This window comes from Ambystoma mexicanum, chromosome 4p (assembly GCF_040938575.1).
Source record: "Ambystoma mexicanum isolate Mex_15411 chromosome 4p, UKY_AmexF1_1, whole genome shotgun sequence".
Taxonomy (NCBI): Eukaryota; Metazoa; Chordata; class Amphibia; order Caudata; family Ambystomatidae; genus Ambystoma; species Ambystoma mexicanum.
In genome coordinates this window covers 970,174,961-970,190,633 of record NC_090927.1, presented here as the reverse complement: position 1 = coordinate 970,190,633, position 15,673 = coordinate 970,174,961, and the positions used below count along the sequence as shown (strand labels likewise).

Here is a 15,673-nt window from a genome sequence, read left to right as displayed (position 1 = left end):
CTAATCTGTTACTTTACCATTCATTCCCACCAATAGGATCATTATGACATTCTTATATGTTGGGCGGGCGTTCGAATAATAGTATTTCTAGCTGAAACAGATGACGCTAGTAACCCCATATGTTCGGGTTCATCTAAATGGATTGCCTCTTTCATGGCATGTTGCCTCACTCTTTGAATAGCCTCGTTCAACGTGTACCATTTCTTATCCTCAGTTGGTCAATCTGAGGCGATAGGATACTTGCGATTACATCCTTGGGCCCCTAATTGCAGCAAGGACATTTGAACCTCTCCCCCATCGGCCTCTCGTGGAGGGCCCACACGCAGAATCTCCTGTATCTGGACTTCCTGCATCAAAGGTAAAAACTGTGCAGAGTCAGTTGCATCTACGTGAAGACCTGCCGCCCCTCCTGGTAACCTGACCATCCAGGTCAGCAAGGGTTCTCCAGCCCTCAGTTTTAACCGGTTGATTATTTCCCCAATTTCTTGCTCTGAATCCTCAAGTGCGGTCATATCCACCACCGGGATTATTGGGATTATGACCCCTACTTCACCGGGTTAACCACCACCACCTCTTTATGATTCGATTCTGATTTGGGTAGAACTTCTGGTTGTGAGCCTCTCTCCGTACTCCTACTATCCAATACATCTCCATCCCAATGATTGGGATCCCAATCCACCCCGGCTGTAGCAATCGCAGTAGCTACCTCATGAGAATTCACTCTTCCTCGTCTTTTTGTATTTATGAGCCACCCTTACAGCAGCTCGCTTGGCTACCACATGATATTTGTCTTTTTTATCGTGATACAATTTCATCTGGAGCTGCTGCATCAACGCAAGTTGTTTCTCAGCGGCCAGCTCTTTTTCCAGTTTCAGGACAGTAGCCTGTAAATCAACATTCTGCTGATGTATTTATCAGAAGACCTGTAACAAAATCCAGCCCCTCCTACATAGAGCCGAACACTCCTTGCCTTTTTCCACTATCACCTGATGCAGACAACCGACTACTTTAGCCGGGCTCGCCTCTCCTATACTGGTGTCCCATTCCTGTCTCAGACCCGCACTGCATGCCCAGGTCTGTGCGACTTTGTCATACGAACTTAGTCCACCCTGGAATAGTCGGCTCTGGACAGCCTCCGCCTGCAGAGCTTCCTTTTTTCCTAAATGGGGAACTCATGTTACCAAATTGATATTACAAGTCCCTATAGTTAATACCTTACCACACACTACTGACTTCTCAAACTTTTGCCTCTTTGAGTCCAATATGTTTTATCTCACATAATATTTGCAGGGAACTTTGGCATAAATGTCAGCACAAAGACCCTACTCACAGCGCCTTGTTTTGCTTTAACTCGGCCACGTGGGGAGATGGCGTGCTTGTGGTCTCCGGACCCTTGCCAAATCAGTTATTTGACTCCGATAGGCAAAAATGACACCTACAACATTGGGTAAAGTTATAATCTAAATGGCGCGTTCTAGACCCTCTTTTCATTCATAACATACAGAAAGAAGAATAAACACATAATCAGTTATACATAGAGAAAGAGAAAATTAATCACTGTTACTATTGTTGCAAAAGACACCTTCATCTCGGCCACTATGACACTGCCTAGTCCCACAGCAGTTGGGCAAAGAGATTTATCGTCCTAACGGGATCTGGAGCGGACCGTCCTCCCTCTCAGTGACACTGCAACAGCCGGGGTCCAAATTCTAACTGCTTTAATATGTGACCTTGTCCTTGCTGCAGAAATACATGTCTACCTGCTGAGCCCGTGAAGACGTAGGCTTTCATTACTATTTCATTGCGGTAAATGGAAGTGAATATCCAAGATGTCTGCGCATCGGCACCATGTTTTCTGGCTCATTTCACACACGCACTACATGGGGTGGCGAGTAAATCCTCTATTCCAACTCTAAAACAAGCATCTTTATTTTGTAATGCAGGACTTACTTGAACCTTCTAACTCATGGAAATTAAAAAGTGGTGCATTTACTTTTCTCATGATCATAGGGTAATAGTCAATCTTATTTCCACTGCCAGGACCTCAACTCAAAACACATAGCTTAAACTGTGAGAGTGTAATGGGGAGCCGTGTGGGTGGTAGGGATGAAGGCTTGTATATCTGGTTTCCTTTTTTTGTTTGAAGCATTTTGCCTCCCTTGTTTTAGGATTTGCTTCCCTTGCTTTGGCATTTGTCTGTTTTTAGTGGAAGTGGCTGGTAAAGCGCTTATCTGTAGGGCTCGAGAGATATCCAAAGTTTATGAATTGATGATATCCATGATGGGAAATTGGGATTACAATTGATAAATGTATTTGTTACCTTACACAAGACATTGATGTTTTACTTGCAGGTATGAATTGTTCTAGGAGATTTTGCACATTCCATTGGCATGGAAATTGTTTTACTTTTTTTGTGTCCAACGTCCCACCGATCTCTATCACGGGTCTTTTTATTGCTTCTAATCTTTCTAGAAGAATAAGCATCATCTTCTAGTCTTCAAGCTTTGAATGTGGTTTTTCCAGAGCAGTAACAGCCAATCACGGATGTCTTAAAGCATCACTTGAGCAGCTGTACGACCGTGTCTGTATTCAGATGGGTCTGCACCTAGGAATGAATACCAGTTCGACAGGGGCTATGTTTGACAGCCAACCTGGACACCGGCCATTGAGCATTGGCCCATACCCAGTAGGTCCCCATAGACATTATAATTGTTCTTTTATAACGCGCTTAATACCAGAGACAACTATCTAAGCGCAAGACCGGGATTCAAACCTGTGTTGCCCGTTTTCTTGCTTCCAAGAGAAGTGTGTTGTCCCGTAGCCCATTGACTGATAGTACACAGTGCAGCAGCTTGAGTAGCCAGAAGGGTACATCTAGCACTAACGAAACACAGTGGCAAGACCATGCCCGCATTAAGGTATATAAGGGAATATTGATGGGGTGTTTAACAAAAGTCTGCGTCCGGAACACTCCTGCGCAAAGGCACAATGGCGCGAGAGGTATCTAACAGTGTTTCTGGGCATTTGCGAAGAAAAACTGTTAAGCTGATGAAGTCATGGGTATGCTATTTCTAATAGGTTGACAAGCGTGCTCACTGATGTACCCAGCTGGATCGGGGCAAGCAAAGGCCTTACCTGGAGGATGGGCAGGTTGTCAATAGGGAACGAGACACATTTGAGTGACCAGATGTATCTTCTAGGAAGGATTGGGGAGTATCTCTTGGTAGCAACTTTAAAGAACAGTGATGTTCAGTGTGATCTAGCAGCTGGAGTGGCCATCGGCAGAGGGTTTGATATCCGATGGATATGAGGGGCCAGGCTAAAGGTTCAGACTGCTACAGAACCAGATGCGTGGGATCCCATGGCCCAACGTGGGAAAAGATCCAATGTGGGTAGCGCGAGGGGTGGCTGGGAGGTCACTTTAGCACAAGTACAGTGTTAAATGACAAGGGGCAGTCTCCCTCCCGCACCTCACCAGTTTATAGGACAGCTAGAACATTAAGACTCACCAGGGTATTGGTGAACATGCAGTAGACCTAGTTGAGGGATAGCACAGCCATTACAGGCACTTCGCAAAGGTCTCAAGGCTGGAGGGTTGCAAAGGGGGAGCCTCTAGGGGCGCAAACCTCTATTGTGGTGCGACAGATACACAAGTGACTAAGATCATCCGAGAATAACAAGTTGAAGGAGTAAAGTAGGGGGGTGAACTCCCCCAATCCCCCCCCACCTCCCGTCCAGTAGCCCCTGGTATGTTGAACGGTAGGGGTACATTACAGACCATAAATGACACCTCCCCAAAGGACCAAGTGGAATAAAGGCACTTCTTGCAGTCCATGCCTTGTATCAACTGCGCAGTCGTGCGAAGTCACTGAAGCAGATGAAATGGTTGGGAACTTTAAGCCTAATAACAATGGAGGGGAAAAAAAGGTGAGGCAGAACAATCTGGCAACAAAGAGCCTGTAAAAATGTAGTCGCTTGTGGTGAAGTGCGTTATACATGGTTTCCCAAATATTACACTGTTGCAAACAATTTTAAAAACGCTAGTGGCCTCCCTTATTTCTGGCAAGGATGCATTATGTCTAAAATCAGAATTTGTTGTAGCAGCACTGAAGTGGCCGAGTGCCAATGTTATGGGCACATTTTATCGAATGCTATCCGAGCTCAATTCATGAGCTGTTTTACAGGCGTGGCTTTCTGTGAGAATATGATGTTGCTCGATTACAGATTTTCAAAGGTTTGTGGAAATAGCATGTCTAGATTTGACATCTGCATTGTCTTCGTACTCCTTTTAATGGTCTGTATGTTGGTATGGCTGTGAAATGCCTGTTAGCTATGCTGCACACATTTTAACCTTTCTTCACCTGGAAGCAAAAGACTACTTTGCCCTCAGTTTTTGTCGTTTGATAGGCTGACCATGCTAGTCACTTTGCGTTTCATGGTCACCCATTGTCTGTAGCTAGGTTTCTTACAATGCCTCCGTTTGTCGTTTAAGGCAATTAACTGCAGACTAACTGGTATCGAAATGTTCTGATTCAGGAGTTTCTATAATCCTATGTACTTTGTTTTTAATACCAAACAGATCGAGTCCGGTCTTGCAATTAATAGAATTTTGATGCCTACCGCTGTTTCCTCAAAAATTGGACCAAAGAAAAAAGCAAAGAAAAAGTGTTCCGGAAAGGTAACCTTATTGGGTGTTAAGAACATGATCTTCTTGACATTGGTTTCATTTTCTTTCGTTGATGCACTTTATGGATTATGAGGTGCTACAAAGATAGCCTTTCTTGTTCTGATGACTACGTTCCATAGCTCCATTTTTTGTATTTCTTTTTTTTATAGCATGACGTTCCTTATTTTGGTGCAGTTTTGTAAAGTAAGAGTTTATTGGGCAGTCCACCCACCCAAGTGACTGTCACTTGGATGGGATAGTGATAGTGAGAGTGTAGGGTGGGTGGGTGGGGTAGAGTGTGGGGGCAGGGTGGATTTGGGGTAAGAGAATGGGGGGGGGTTGGGTGCGTGGTAAAAGAGAATGGGGCTAAGGTGGGTGGGCGTTGAGAGCGGGAGATGGAGAGTGGGTTGGAATACAGTGGGGAGGGACATAGTGTGGATTGTGTCGGTGGGGGTTGAGGGAGGGGTAGGTGGGGGTATTGAGAGTGGGGGCAGAGGGGTGGGTTATAGAGTGGGCGTTGAGAGTGGGGATTGGGTGTTTGGGGGTAGGATGGGTGGGGGGTAGAGAGCAGGCTGGTAGTTGGGTTGGGTAGGGTTGTGGGTATGGTGAGCGCGGGGTAGAGTTAAGGGTAGGATAGGACTAGGACTAGGGTGGGTCTGTGGGCTGTTGTAGGGTGAAGGTAGCGTGGGTGGAGGTAGTGGGGTTTGGGGTGGGAATGGTGGGGGTAGAGGGAGTTGCGATTGTGATGGTGGGTTAGAGAGTGGGTAGGGATGCTGGTGGTTGAGGGAGCACAAGAGTATAGTGGGCAGGGGTAGACTGGGAGGGGGGTAGAGAGTGGGGATTGGGTTGGTGGGGGTAGAGAGCAGGGGGTTTCTCAATCCAACGCAGAGACCATCAAACTGAATTACTGTTGCAGTTTATTAGCAGGCTCCAGTAAAAAAAAAAACTATCAACCTTCTCCCGGTGGTCCAAAATGGAGCAGTTAGAGTGGTAGCTGGTTTTGCATACAGGGCACATGTTTCTGAGGCACGGCGAGCGCTGCACTGGCTGCCTGTGGACTCAAGAATCTCCTTTAGATTTATGGTTATTACATTTAAATGCCTTAAGGGCAAGATGCCCTCCTACCTTCAAAGGTATATTGGAATAAAATCCTTGGTTAGAAATCTTCGCTCCAACAACCAGAACCTGCTCCACCAGCCCAAAGTGAAAAGCAAAAAAGCACAATGTGGTACCTTTGCCTCTGCGGCGCCGGCTCTTAGGAACACACTGCCAGATCCATTGAGAAACTCAGCAGCCCTGAGTACCTTCAAGAAGGGCCTTAAAACTTTCCTCTTCAAATAGTCGTCCTCAGTCTGCGGTTCCTTTCCCTATGGATTTCCCAGCCTTCTCGCTTTGTGTTTTGTCTCCGCCCTCACACCTATGGGTTTATGGTTGCGCTATACAAATGTAGTAAAGGGAGCGGGAGTGGGTGGTGATAGTGGAGGTAGGGTGGGTGGGGGTAATTGAGAGTGGAGGTTTAGGAAGGGGGTGGGTGTAGGGTGGATCTGGAGTGTGGGGCTGGGTTGGGTGGCGGTATAGCAGATGGGTGGGGTAGAGAGTGGGGGAGGGTGCTTGGATGGTGTAGAGGGTGTGTGCGCGTGTTGGGTGGCCGTTTGATTGGGGATTGAGGAAGGGGGTGGGTTTAGGGATTTATCTGGAGAGTGAGGGCAGGGATTGGTGAGGGTAGAGCAGATGGGTGGGGGTAGCGATTGGGGGAGGGTGCTTGGATGGGGTAAAGGGTTTGTGTATGGGTGTAGGGTGGGTGAGGGGTAGAGAGAATGGGGGTTTGGGTTGGTGCGGGAAGAGTCATTGTGGGTACAGTGTTTGGATGGGGTAGAGACATCACCCTACTTTGGGAGGGGTGTAGAGAGTGGGGGGGTTGTGAGTGGGTTGGTTGGGTGGGGGGGGTAGGGTGGGTGGTGGTGGTGGTGGATGGTGATGGAGTGGGGATTGGGCGGGTGAGGGTGGAGTAGACATGTGGGTAGAGTGTGGGAGTTGAGTGGGTGAGGCTGGATGGGGCCGGGGTAAGGTAGGTGTTGGGGTAGAGAGGTTGATGTTGGGGCTTTGACTAATTGAGGGAATGGTCCCTTCTCCCAAAGGGGGAGCCTCTGCCTTTGAGGCTAGGGAGTTGAGCCCACTTCGCAAGACCCTCTTAGGCAAGTGGGACCTCATTGGGAGTGAGACTCCCCTTTGTGGGACAAGGATTCCCATTCCTTTGAAGACACTATCTGACCTGAAGAACAATATAAAATGTGGGTACTTGGCTGAAGGCAAAGCTAAAATACGTGTTGCTACCAGGAAAAGTACTTTCTCTTTAAAGAGACATCCACTCAACTGTGATGAGTGAACTGAAAAAGGAGGACACACTGAGCTGAAGAGAGACACGTGCAAGCAGGGAAGGGCCCCGGAACGTGTAGCACCTGAGAGAGGCGGAGTTGCGAAGAGCCACATAGCCTGCGTCTTTCAGATGTATCCTGACAGCCCGAACGGAGCACTGGAGACCCAGTGTTTGCCTGCAGCAACCCGGCAAAGAAAGGGATTAGGGACTTAGGAGTGGTTACCTTTTATCTTTCCTCTCCTCCAATGGCTCCCGGGCCAGCAAAAACGCTGGACATCCCTCATGGAAGCACCTGTCCATCGTTCCAGGTAGCTAACAGCCTGGAGATGCAGTGCCAAACCATTCCTGCTCTGAACAGTAGCTTAGCAACTCTTAAATTCCTTCTACTCAATACAAGATCATTAGTCAGGCATGCGGCTGAAGTCACAGACTACATAATGGAGGAAAACATTGACCTGTGTGCCCCTTACTGAGACATGGCTGCATGCTGCAGCTGGTCACTCGCTGCTTATAGCTGTACCTGAAGGTTTTAATATCCTGAGGGGAGAGGGGCAGAATGGGAAAGGGAGCGGAGTAGCTCTTATCTTTAGGAACAATCTCTCCGTCAGACAAGTAAACAATGTGCAACTGTCCAGTTGTGAAACAAGAGTAGTAAAAATGTAAGTTAAATGCAATCAGTGAACTGCGCCAATCAACACAAATACAGTAACAGTTAAGTTGTATTTTTATAATTCCATTCCACAGCCTGACACGTGTTTCGAACAAAGCTCTTTTTCAAAGGCTGTACATAGTTGAGAATAATAACATGTTCATCATTGTATTTTACGTCATATCAATTATGCAAACACCAAGGGGTTACAAGGGGAAATTTGACCAAAAAGTGATAGTATATTACATGACAACAAGATTGACATAATGACATTAAATGATGGTAAAACAATTTTCATACAGTTAATTACCGTATAATAAACGAATCTGTCCGGTTCCAAAACAATAAAAAGGACAAAAAACATAGTAAGAAGATGAGTGTGTGCGGTGATCAACCAACCATAGATAAATTAGTATATCAATCCAACTGAATTGGTCAAAACTAACTAGATATATTTACCGATGAACCTTGTCCAAGAAGAATCTGTACAACAAAAATTCATAAAGATTATCTATTGCCATATCTATTATATCCAAAACCAACCAAATTAAACGGCATATGATATGAAAAGTAATTACCTTATTATTACTTGCTATTGCAATGACGATTAGGGGAATTCTGTAATAGTTGGCGTCCGAAAAGGGAATTGTTACCCGTAAAGATGCAGTTGACAACCAATTTCGAATGAACCACGTATCCATTGTCAGACGATTAAAAAATTAACAAGAGAGAAGAAAGAAAAAAAAAAAAAAAAACGGGAAACAGGATCCAAATTAAATGAAAGCGCCTAATTGAAACATAGGGACCTTATCAAAAGAACAACCAGACCGCTTACCAGCCTTCCGGCAACAACAGTATCCAAGGGAAAACGCGCGCGCAAGGTGCTGCTCGTGTAGTTAAAAAGAGAAAAACTAGTTCGTGTAGACACCAGCATACTAGAGCATCCAGTGGCGGCCATATTGGGTGAGGGAGAGGACTGGCTGCAATAGAGTAACATGCACCGAAGCCATAATTAACCACCTTATGATCCCCCAAGTAAATTCTAAGGATGAATCGTTTGTATTAGTGCTTTTACTAGCATAATTTAAGTGTCGATACGATTTAACATAAAAATTAGGATTAAGCACCAGCTATTTGTGCTACTAAGCCTGAATGACCACTTAGGACTATAATTTGATTAAAATTAATCCAATACATCTGGCACAATTTCCTGTTTTGTTGTGGTGATAAGAAAAATAAATGAAAGCGGTCAAAAAGAATAATTATCATGGGTTGTATAATCAACCGCACACACCCATTATTACATCACAGGGCATACTCGCAGTCAGATGAGCTTCCTTTTTGATAAAATTAATTAAAAAATTATCTGCGGTAGCCAAGTGTAGCTGCCTAAATGTCAATGGCACAGATAACAAAACTGGGATATGACATAATCATAAGAAAACATGAAATTCATGATCAGAATTAAGTCCACGCTTTACCAATCTGTTTACAAATAAGTCTTGCTTGTAATTGTCTGAGTCTAAGTTCCATATTACCACCTCTTTTTAGAGGGCGTATTTGAGCCAACCCAATAAATTTTAAGTCCTTAAAGTCATCCAACTGTTGTAGGGTCTGCCAGTGTAATGCCAGTGGATATTTAGCATCCTGTTTATTCAAAGAGGCCAAGTGCTCGCGAATCCGAATTTTGAGTGGCCTGATGGTACTCCCAACATAGAATAAGCCACAAACCCATATAATACAGTACACTACAAACTTGGTGTTACAATTAATGAATGAATTGATTGTATGTTTGCCTGTTATGCCAAAATCAAGAACCTCAGATTCAAAGGTGTGTGAGCACATGTTACAGCTCCCACATTTATGAAACCCATTCAAGCGCCCTTGATCTAACCATGTTTTGGCAGTGAGTACTGGTGCCATGAATGACGGACATAAAAGATTTTTAAGAGTAGGAGCTCTACTAAATACTATTGATGGGTTGGGTTCCAACAATTTGGTGAGATCCTTGTCAAGGTGAAGTAAGTGCCAATGACGTTTTAGTATAGCATACACCTCATTGCTATCACTGGTGTAACGAGTAATCGGCCTAATTTTGTTGAAATGCGTGTTAGCTGAGTTTGTTCTAGTTTTAGGTTTAAGTAAATCAGCCCTCTTCATACTAGACACTTCACGTTCAACCTTAGCGAGAAGATTTGGTTGATACCCACGTTGTACAAATTGGTCATGTATAAACAGTTTTTCTGCATCAAAGTCGACATTAAGGGAGCAATTCCGTTTAGCTCTAATGTATTCACCTTTCGGAATATTATTAATAACAGAACGTTTGTGAGAACTAGATGAGTGTAAAACTGCATTAACCGAGGTAGGTTTACGAAAAGTTTTAGTGATAAAACCTGTGGGGGACATAGAAATATTCAAGTCAAGAAAATCCACAGAATCTTTCGAAAAATGGTGTACAAATTGCAAACCCCAATTATTCGCATTTAGAAAGTTTACAAACTCATTTAATTCAGCCACATTGCCCGTCCAAATCATAAAAACATCATCAATGTATCTTTTCCAAAGATGTATAAAGGGTGAAAAAACATTGTTGTGAAACACATATTGTTCTTCAAATTGGTGCATAAATATATTCGCCACAGAAGGGGCAAAGCTAGCTCCCATTGCAATCCCAATCAATTGTTGGTAATATGTATCATTGAAAAGGAAAACATTATTTTGCAAAGCGCAAAGAAGAAATTCTTTGATCATTTCAACATGAAGATGGTATGATGCTGATTTGTGACGAAAAATATAGGAAATGCTGGCAATTGCTTTGTGGTGATCAATGGAAGTATATAATTTGACATCAAGTGTGACCAATAATACTTCAGAAGTGCAAGGCAATTGTGCAAGAATATCAAGAATATGCATAGTATCTCGTAAGTATGTAGGTGTAGAGTGAACCAGAGGTGCAATACATTCATTAACATACACTGATATAGGTTCCAAAATTCCACCCTGGCCACTGATAATGGGTCTACCTTCAGGTATCTTATCAAACGGCTTATGAATCTTAGGTAGAAAGTAGGCAGTTGGCATTATGGGTTGATCGGAGAACAAAAAACATTTTTCTACATCTGTAATAATACCTAGTTTAAACCATTTGTCGATTAAATGTAAAAATGTAACTGAACCCCAACAACACGCATAAGCTATGTATTCTGTATCGTCCCCCTTACCCTATGCAATATTTCACCATGAATCTGAGCTCACTAATCTTTGCTACACTCAAACCCAAATCTCAAGTGGTTATGGTTGGAGACTTTAACTTAGGCTTTCTTGATCAATTAGACTCTCTGGCCAAAGCAACCAACAGTGTATTGAAAAATCTTGATTTTGCACAACATATTCTGAAACCCACACACTCTGGGGGCAGAATTCTAGTCTGGGTAGTAACACATTCATCCCAATGACATTGAGGATCAAGCATACCCTTGGTCTGATCATTACTTAATACAATTTGATCTGCCCATTACCAATATGAAAAGAATACCTCACAACCTCGGGAGAAAGTCCTGTGTCAGAATCTTCGCAAGCTTATCCCAGACGCCTTAGCCCCTTTTTCTGCCCCTGAATAAATTCAATTCTGTCTTCGTTATCAGCTGTCTATAATAAAATGATGGGTGAAGCAGTTGACACTTTGGCCCCCTTGAAGCTAAAGCCTGGTAAATCACCCCGCACACTCCAAAAGCTGGTACTTGTTTGGTGGCTACAGGGTTGTCTCCTGCAATCACCCTGCGATGGCAACAATTTTTCCTTTACTTGAGGTATAAGGTCCTGGGCCGGCCATAATGCTCACAGGAGTGCCTCCCACCCTACATTGGTTTTATTGAGCATGCTGGTGGCAGCTGTAAATTAATTTTGGCCTCACCGGTGTGCAAGCCATTTTTTTACCACATTGATAGCCCAATATACACTTTTGGTAGTAATTTGGGTACCAGTGTATTTTTATTTAATCCTGCTCTCGTCCATTTTGTGTTTGTGCACTTCCTTTGTTCAGGGTAATCACTAGGTAGGGCTAATATTGCCCTAACTGATTTAGACCATTGTAAGTCCCTGCACAGATCCTTAGGCGCTGGTGTGGACTGAGTGAGTGGCAGTCCTAATGGCCACTGGAATGGTCGGCCACCTGAGTCCATCCTCCCTAACTACCTCTAGTGATTGGTAGTTTGGCTTTGGCTGTCACTTTTGCAGTGGTAATTAAGGCTTTGCCCAGTCAATGCTGTTATCTCATTGTAGAACTTGGAAGAAGCATGTATGCTGACCTGCTGGAGGAGTTTCCAACGATTTTCATGCCAGTGCTGACCTCATCTGGCCATACTGAGTGGGTCAATTTTCTGTGGCTATGCCCCCACCACAATCTTCTTTGGTTTCCTTTTATCTTCCTGCAGGCTTTTCTGCCAGGATTTCCACTGCTTGGGTAATGGGCTCCATAGTGGCAAGGCAGCAGTGGCAGCTGGTGAGTTCCTTTAATTGTAGGAGCGTAAATATTTCCCCAAAATATGCCTGAGCATAGCAACAATGGAACGTGAACGAACTAAAGGTGGTATGGGGGCTGTGGGAGCAGTGGAGCGTCCCTCCCACATGAAGTTTTTGAATAATGGGTAAACATGTTACATTTGACAGTGCACTTTAGTGACAAATTCAGTAAAAAGCCAGATTGTTTCCAATTTGTTTTACAGGGCATTTGCTCTGATCTACATTTCTATGCTGGCTGCAGCAGTATATGCTAGTATTCCCATATAGGAACACACTGTTAGCTTTGCGCTTAATGCCAGGAATGATACAATAAGAAAACCTGTCTACGTTGGGTCTTTCAATATATGGCTGTACCCCCCCGTTGAAAGAACCTCCTCCAGTTTTCTTTGCCTTTTAAAAATGACGAGCAACAATAAGAAAAAATGTCAAAGCTGGCTGCACCAAAGTTTGTCTAGCAACTGTGACAAATCCATGGATGTTGACCCTTCTCCCAAGGGGGGAACCCTTCTCATGTGGCTAGGGTGGCGCGGCCACAATCCAATAATCCCCTTGGGGGTGGAAAACAGTGGGAGGATCACACGGGGAGGGATATACCCCCATGTGACGAGGGATGACCTATAGGGGAGGGAGAATGCAGTATATAGATGCCCCTTATCAAACTTCCATACCCTTACACACCCCACAGGGTAATGTAGTCCTTGCCTCCCCCATGTTATGCTGCAGGGTAGACTACATGATTGTCACACCATGTACTGAGACAAAGAGCTATCCATACAAACATCCCAGTAAAACTACTGGAACAAAGAAGCATGGAAGAATGATGAATACTATGCATGCACTAACAGTGCAGTCTAGTCCATATGGACAGTTGAGAATGCTTACCAGTATAAAGAGGACTTGACATGAGTTCAACCACTCCCAGGAGGAACCACAGTCACAAGTGGTGTGCAAGGAGGTTCGGAAAGCAGGTGGAGCGGGACACAGAAAAGGAGAGAAGCCAGCCTTAAGGAGAGAGGCCGCTCGCTGAGCAAGGAAGCAAAGCTCCTGGTGTGCCCAGCCATGGGGAGATGTGAGGAAGCAAAGCTGCGTTCCCGAACCCTCACTTACGTCTGCTGGTCTGTGAATGAGCGCTGGAGGACGCAAGTGCAGACCAATCCCCCCCCCCCCAGCAGTTGAGAGACCCCTACATCTGTTGCAGACCAAGAAACAAGTTATGCTGGTTATTGGGTAGACCCAGCGCCTGAGAAGTAGTAGCAGAAGTTGCATGAAGGAGAGAGCCCCCCCCACCCCTCATACAGGGTCAGGAACCCTGACGGACAAAGAATGAAGTCCAGGAATGTGGTCGACAGAAGAAAAGCGAGTCTGGGGCCTGAACCCATATGAAGAAGATTGCATCCAAGGCAATCTTCCGAGTCACAGTGCCTGGCAGGTTAGTGTACCAGGTTGGCTGGGCCTGCAAGATACCTAAAACCAAGAATATTGAAACTAATCCTGGGAAAGGCAAGTTGAGCAATAATACTTGCACCCATACTAATCTTCACAAACAGTGTCTGGCAGGTTAGTGCACCGGATTGTCTGCGAGATTAGAAGAATGGGGAAGGTATACATACCCCTTGAAGTGTTATTAAAATAAAAGGCCAAGAAGCGGAAGGAGGAATCGAGTGAAAGGAAAATAACGCCCCTTGCAGGAAAGTGGACATTGTCACCCGCCAGGAGAAGGGAAACCCTGTCTTGGCAACACCGGGAGCCGACAGCCTGCAGGTCCTAGGTTTTCTATCTCTTTGGAATTCAGTTATTCCTTGCTGTCGAACTATAGCGAACAGGCAAACAGTTAACACCATGACTTGATGATAGAAGACAGCTGTCTAGTGATTTGGACACAGTGAAAAAGGAAAAATGTATACCATGATTTGGATTTCTATAGAGGGTGATTATGATGGGCAACACTAACATGCTTGACAACATGGTGAATGTTCAAATATTTAACTCCTATTCGGTACATATTGTACATTTCTCAGCAATGAATAATACACTCAAGCAGATATTTATGAACCATAACACCAAGAGGACTCATGATAGGACGTATGTGTAACTGTTAAACTGATAATCAATGAATTAACATTTATGATGCTTGTGAATCTGCTTAGAATCACGTGCTGTTCATATAGTCTGACATCTAGTGGTAATCGCAGAGTATTGCATCTCGTCTTTCGATGATCGAAGGGGGACGTCGACATGGGCGTGCTTGATATGATATATGGCATTCATAACGCGCCTATACACAAGTGTTTTAAGGTGCGACGAGGCAAGGGAGGGGGAACAGAGAGAAGACGGGGACAACAATCTTACTAGGCCAGGTGACATTGAGATCCCGCAAGTGCAGGGGAAGGGGAAAAATTGCAGGGGTAAGGGAGAGTGGGCAGTGCAGTACATGGGAGCGACGGTAAAAAAAAAAAGTATAATATATAAATGTAATGAGTAAAAGGTGCGGCCAGCTGGTGGCAAGTGCCAGGGTAAGTGCAGACGTCTGGTGTCAAGTGCTGGAAGGGGACTGTAGGGATACAGAAAACAGCCCCCAAGTGTGGGGGGGTGTGGGGTTTGCCAGGGAGGCAGTGCAGAAGTGCAACTGGCGGAGGAGGGAACCTGGGCCCGAGATCAGAGGGGTGGCCATGTGACCAGCAGTTTGTTTCAGCCAGGAGTTCAGCACGGGAAAGGAGGAGAGAAAGCAGAAGCAAAGAGGAAGGTTTCAGGGAGGCTGTTCCAGAGGGAGGCCCCAGCTGCAGAAGGAGATCCACCACCAACCTGGGAAAGTGACTGACCACGAGGGAGTTGGAGGCAGATGAGCGAAGAGCTCGAGAAGGAAGAAAGTTTAAGGTACCGAGGCCCCAGGCCCCAGAAGGCCTTATGGACAATGCAGAGGGTTTTGAACTTAATCCTCACAGCCACTGGGAGCCAGTGCAGGGATTTCAGTCCTGGAGAGATGGGATCCCTGGGCTTGAGGCCAAGGACAAGTCTCACAGTTCTGTTCTGGGTGAGTTGCAGAGGGCGGAGAGTAGAAGCAGGCAGATTTAGAAAGAGGCTGTTGCAGTAGTCCAGCCTAGAGAGAAACCGAGCTTGGAGACGGTGAGCTTCTGAGGGAAGGAGAGGGAAAGGAAGAGTACCTCTGAGGAGGTGCAGCTGGTAGTTTGACTTCTTAGAGACGTCAGAGATGTAATGAGACTGTGGAGTCAAAGATGATCCCGAGGTTTTTAGCCTCACAGGTGGGAGCAGGAAGAGGGCCAAGAGAGGCCGGCCAGAGAGCGACAGGAAAAGAGGGAGAAAGTGTGCCGATGAGGAGAATCTGTCTTGCTGGCATTAAGGCAGAGATCATTGGTGGCAAACTCCTGGATAGCGCAGTCAGAGATGAGAGAAGGGGAAGAAGTGGTGGAAGGGAGCCTGAAAATGAGTTGTCCTCCGC

General features: G+C 45.2%; 1 protein-coding gene across 1 annotated transcript in view; it reads left to right on the top strand.

Annotated features, from left to right (window-relative positions):
- Positions 1 to 15,673, top strand: part of CEP57L1 (centrosomal protein 57 like 1) — a 391,785-nt gene that overhangs the window by 218,514 nt on the left and 157,598 nt on the right. Inside the window, exon 7 of the mRNA XM_069606543.1 lies at positions 4,580 to 4,678. Within this exon, the coding sequence (XP_069462644.1) occupies positions 4,580 to 4,678 (99 nt within the window). The remainder of the gene's footprint in view (positions 1 to 4,579; positions 4,679 to 15,673) is intronic.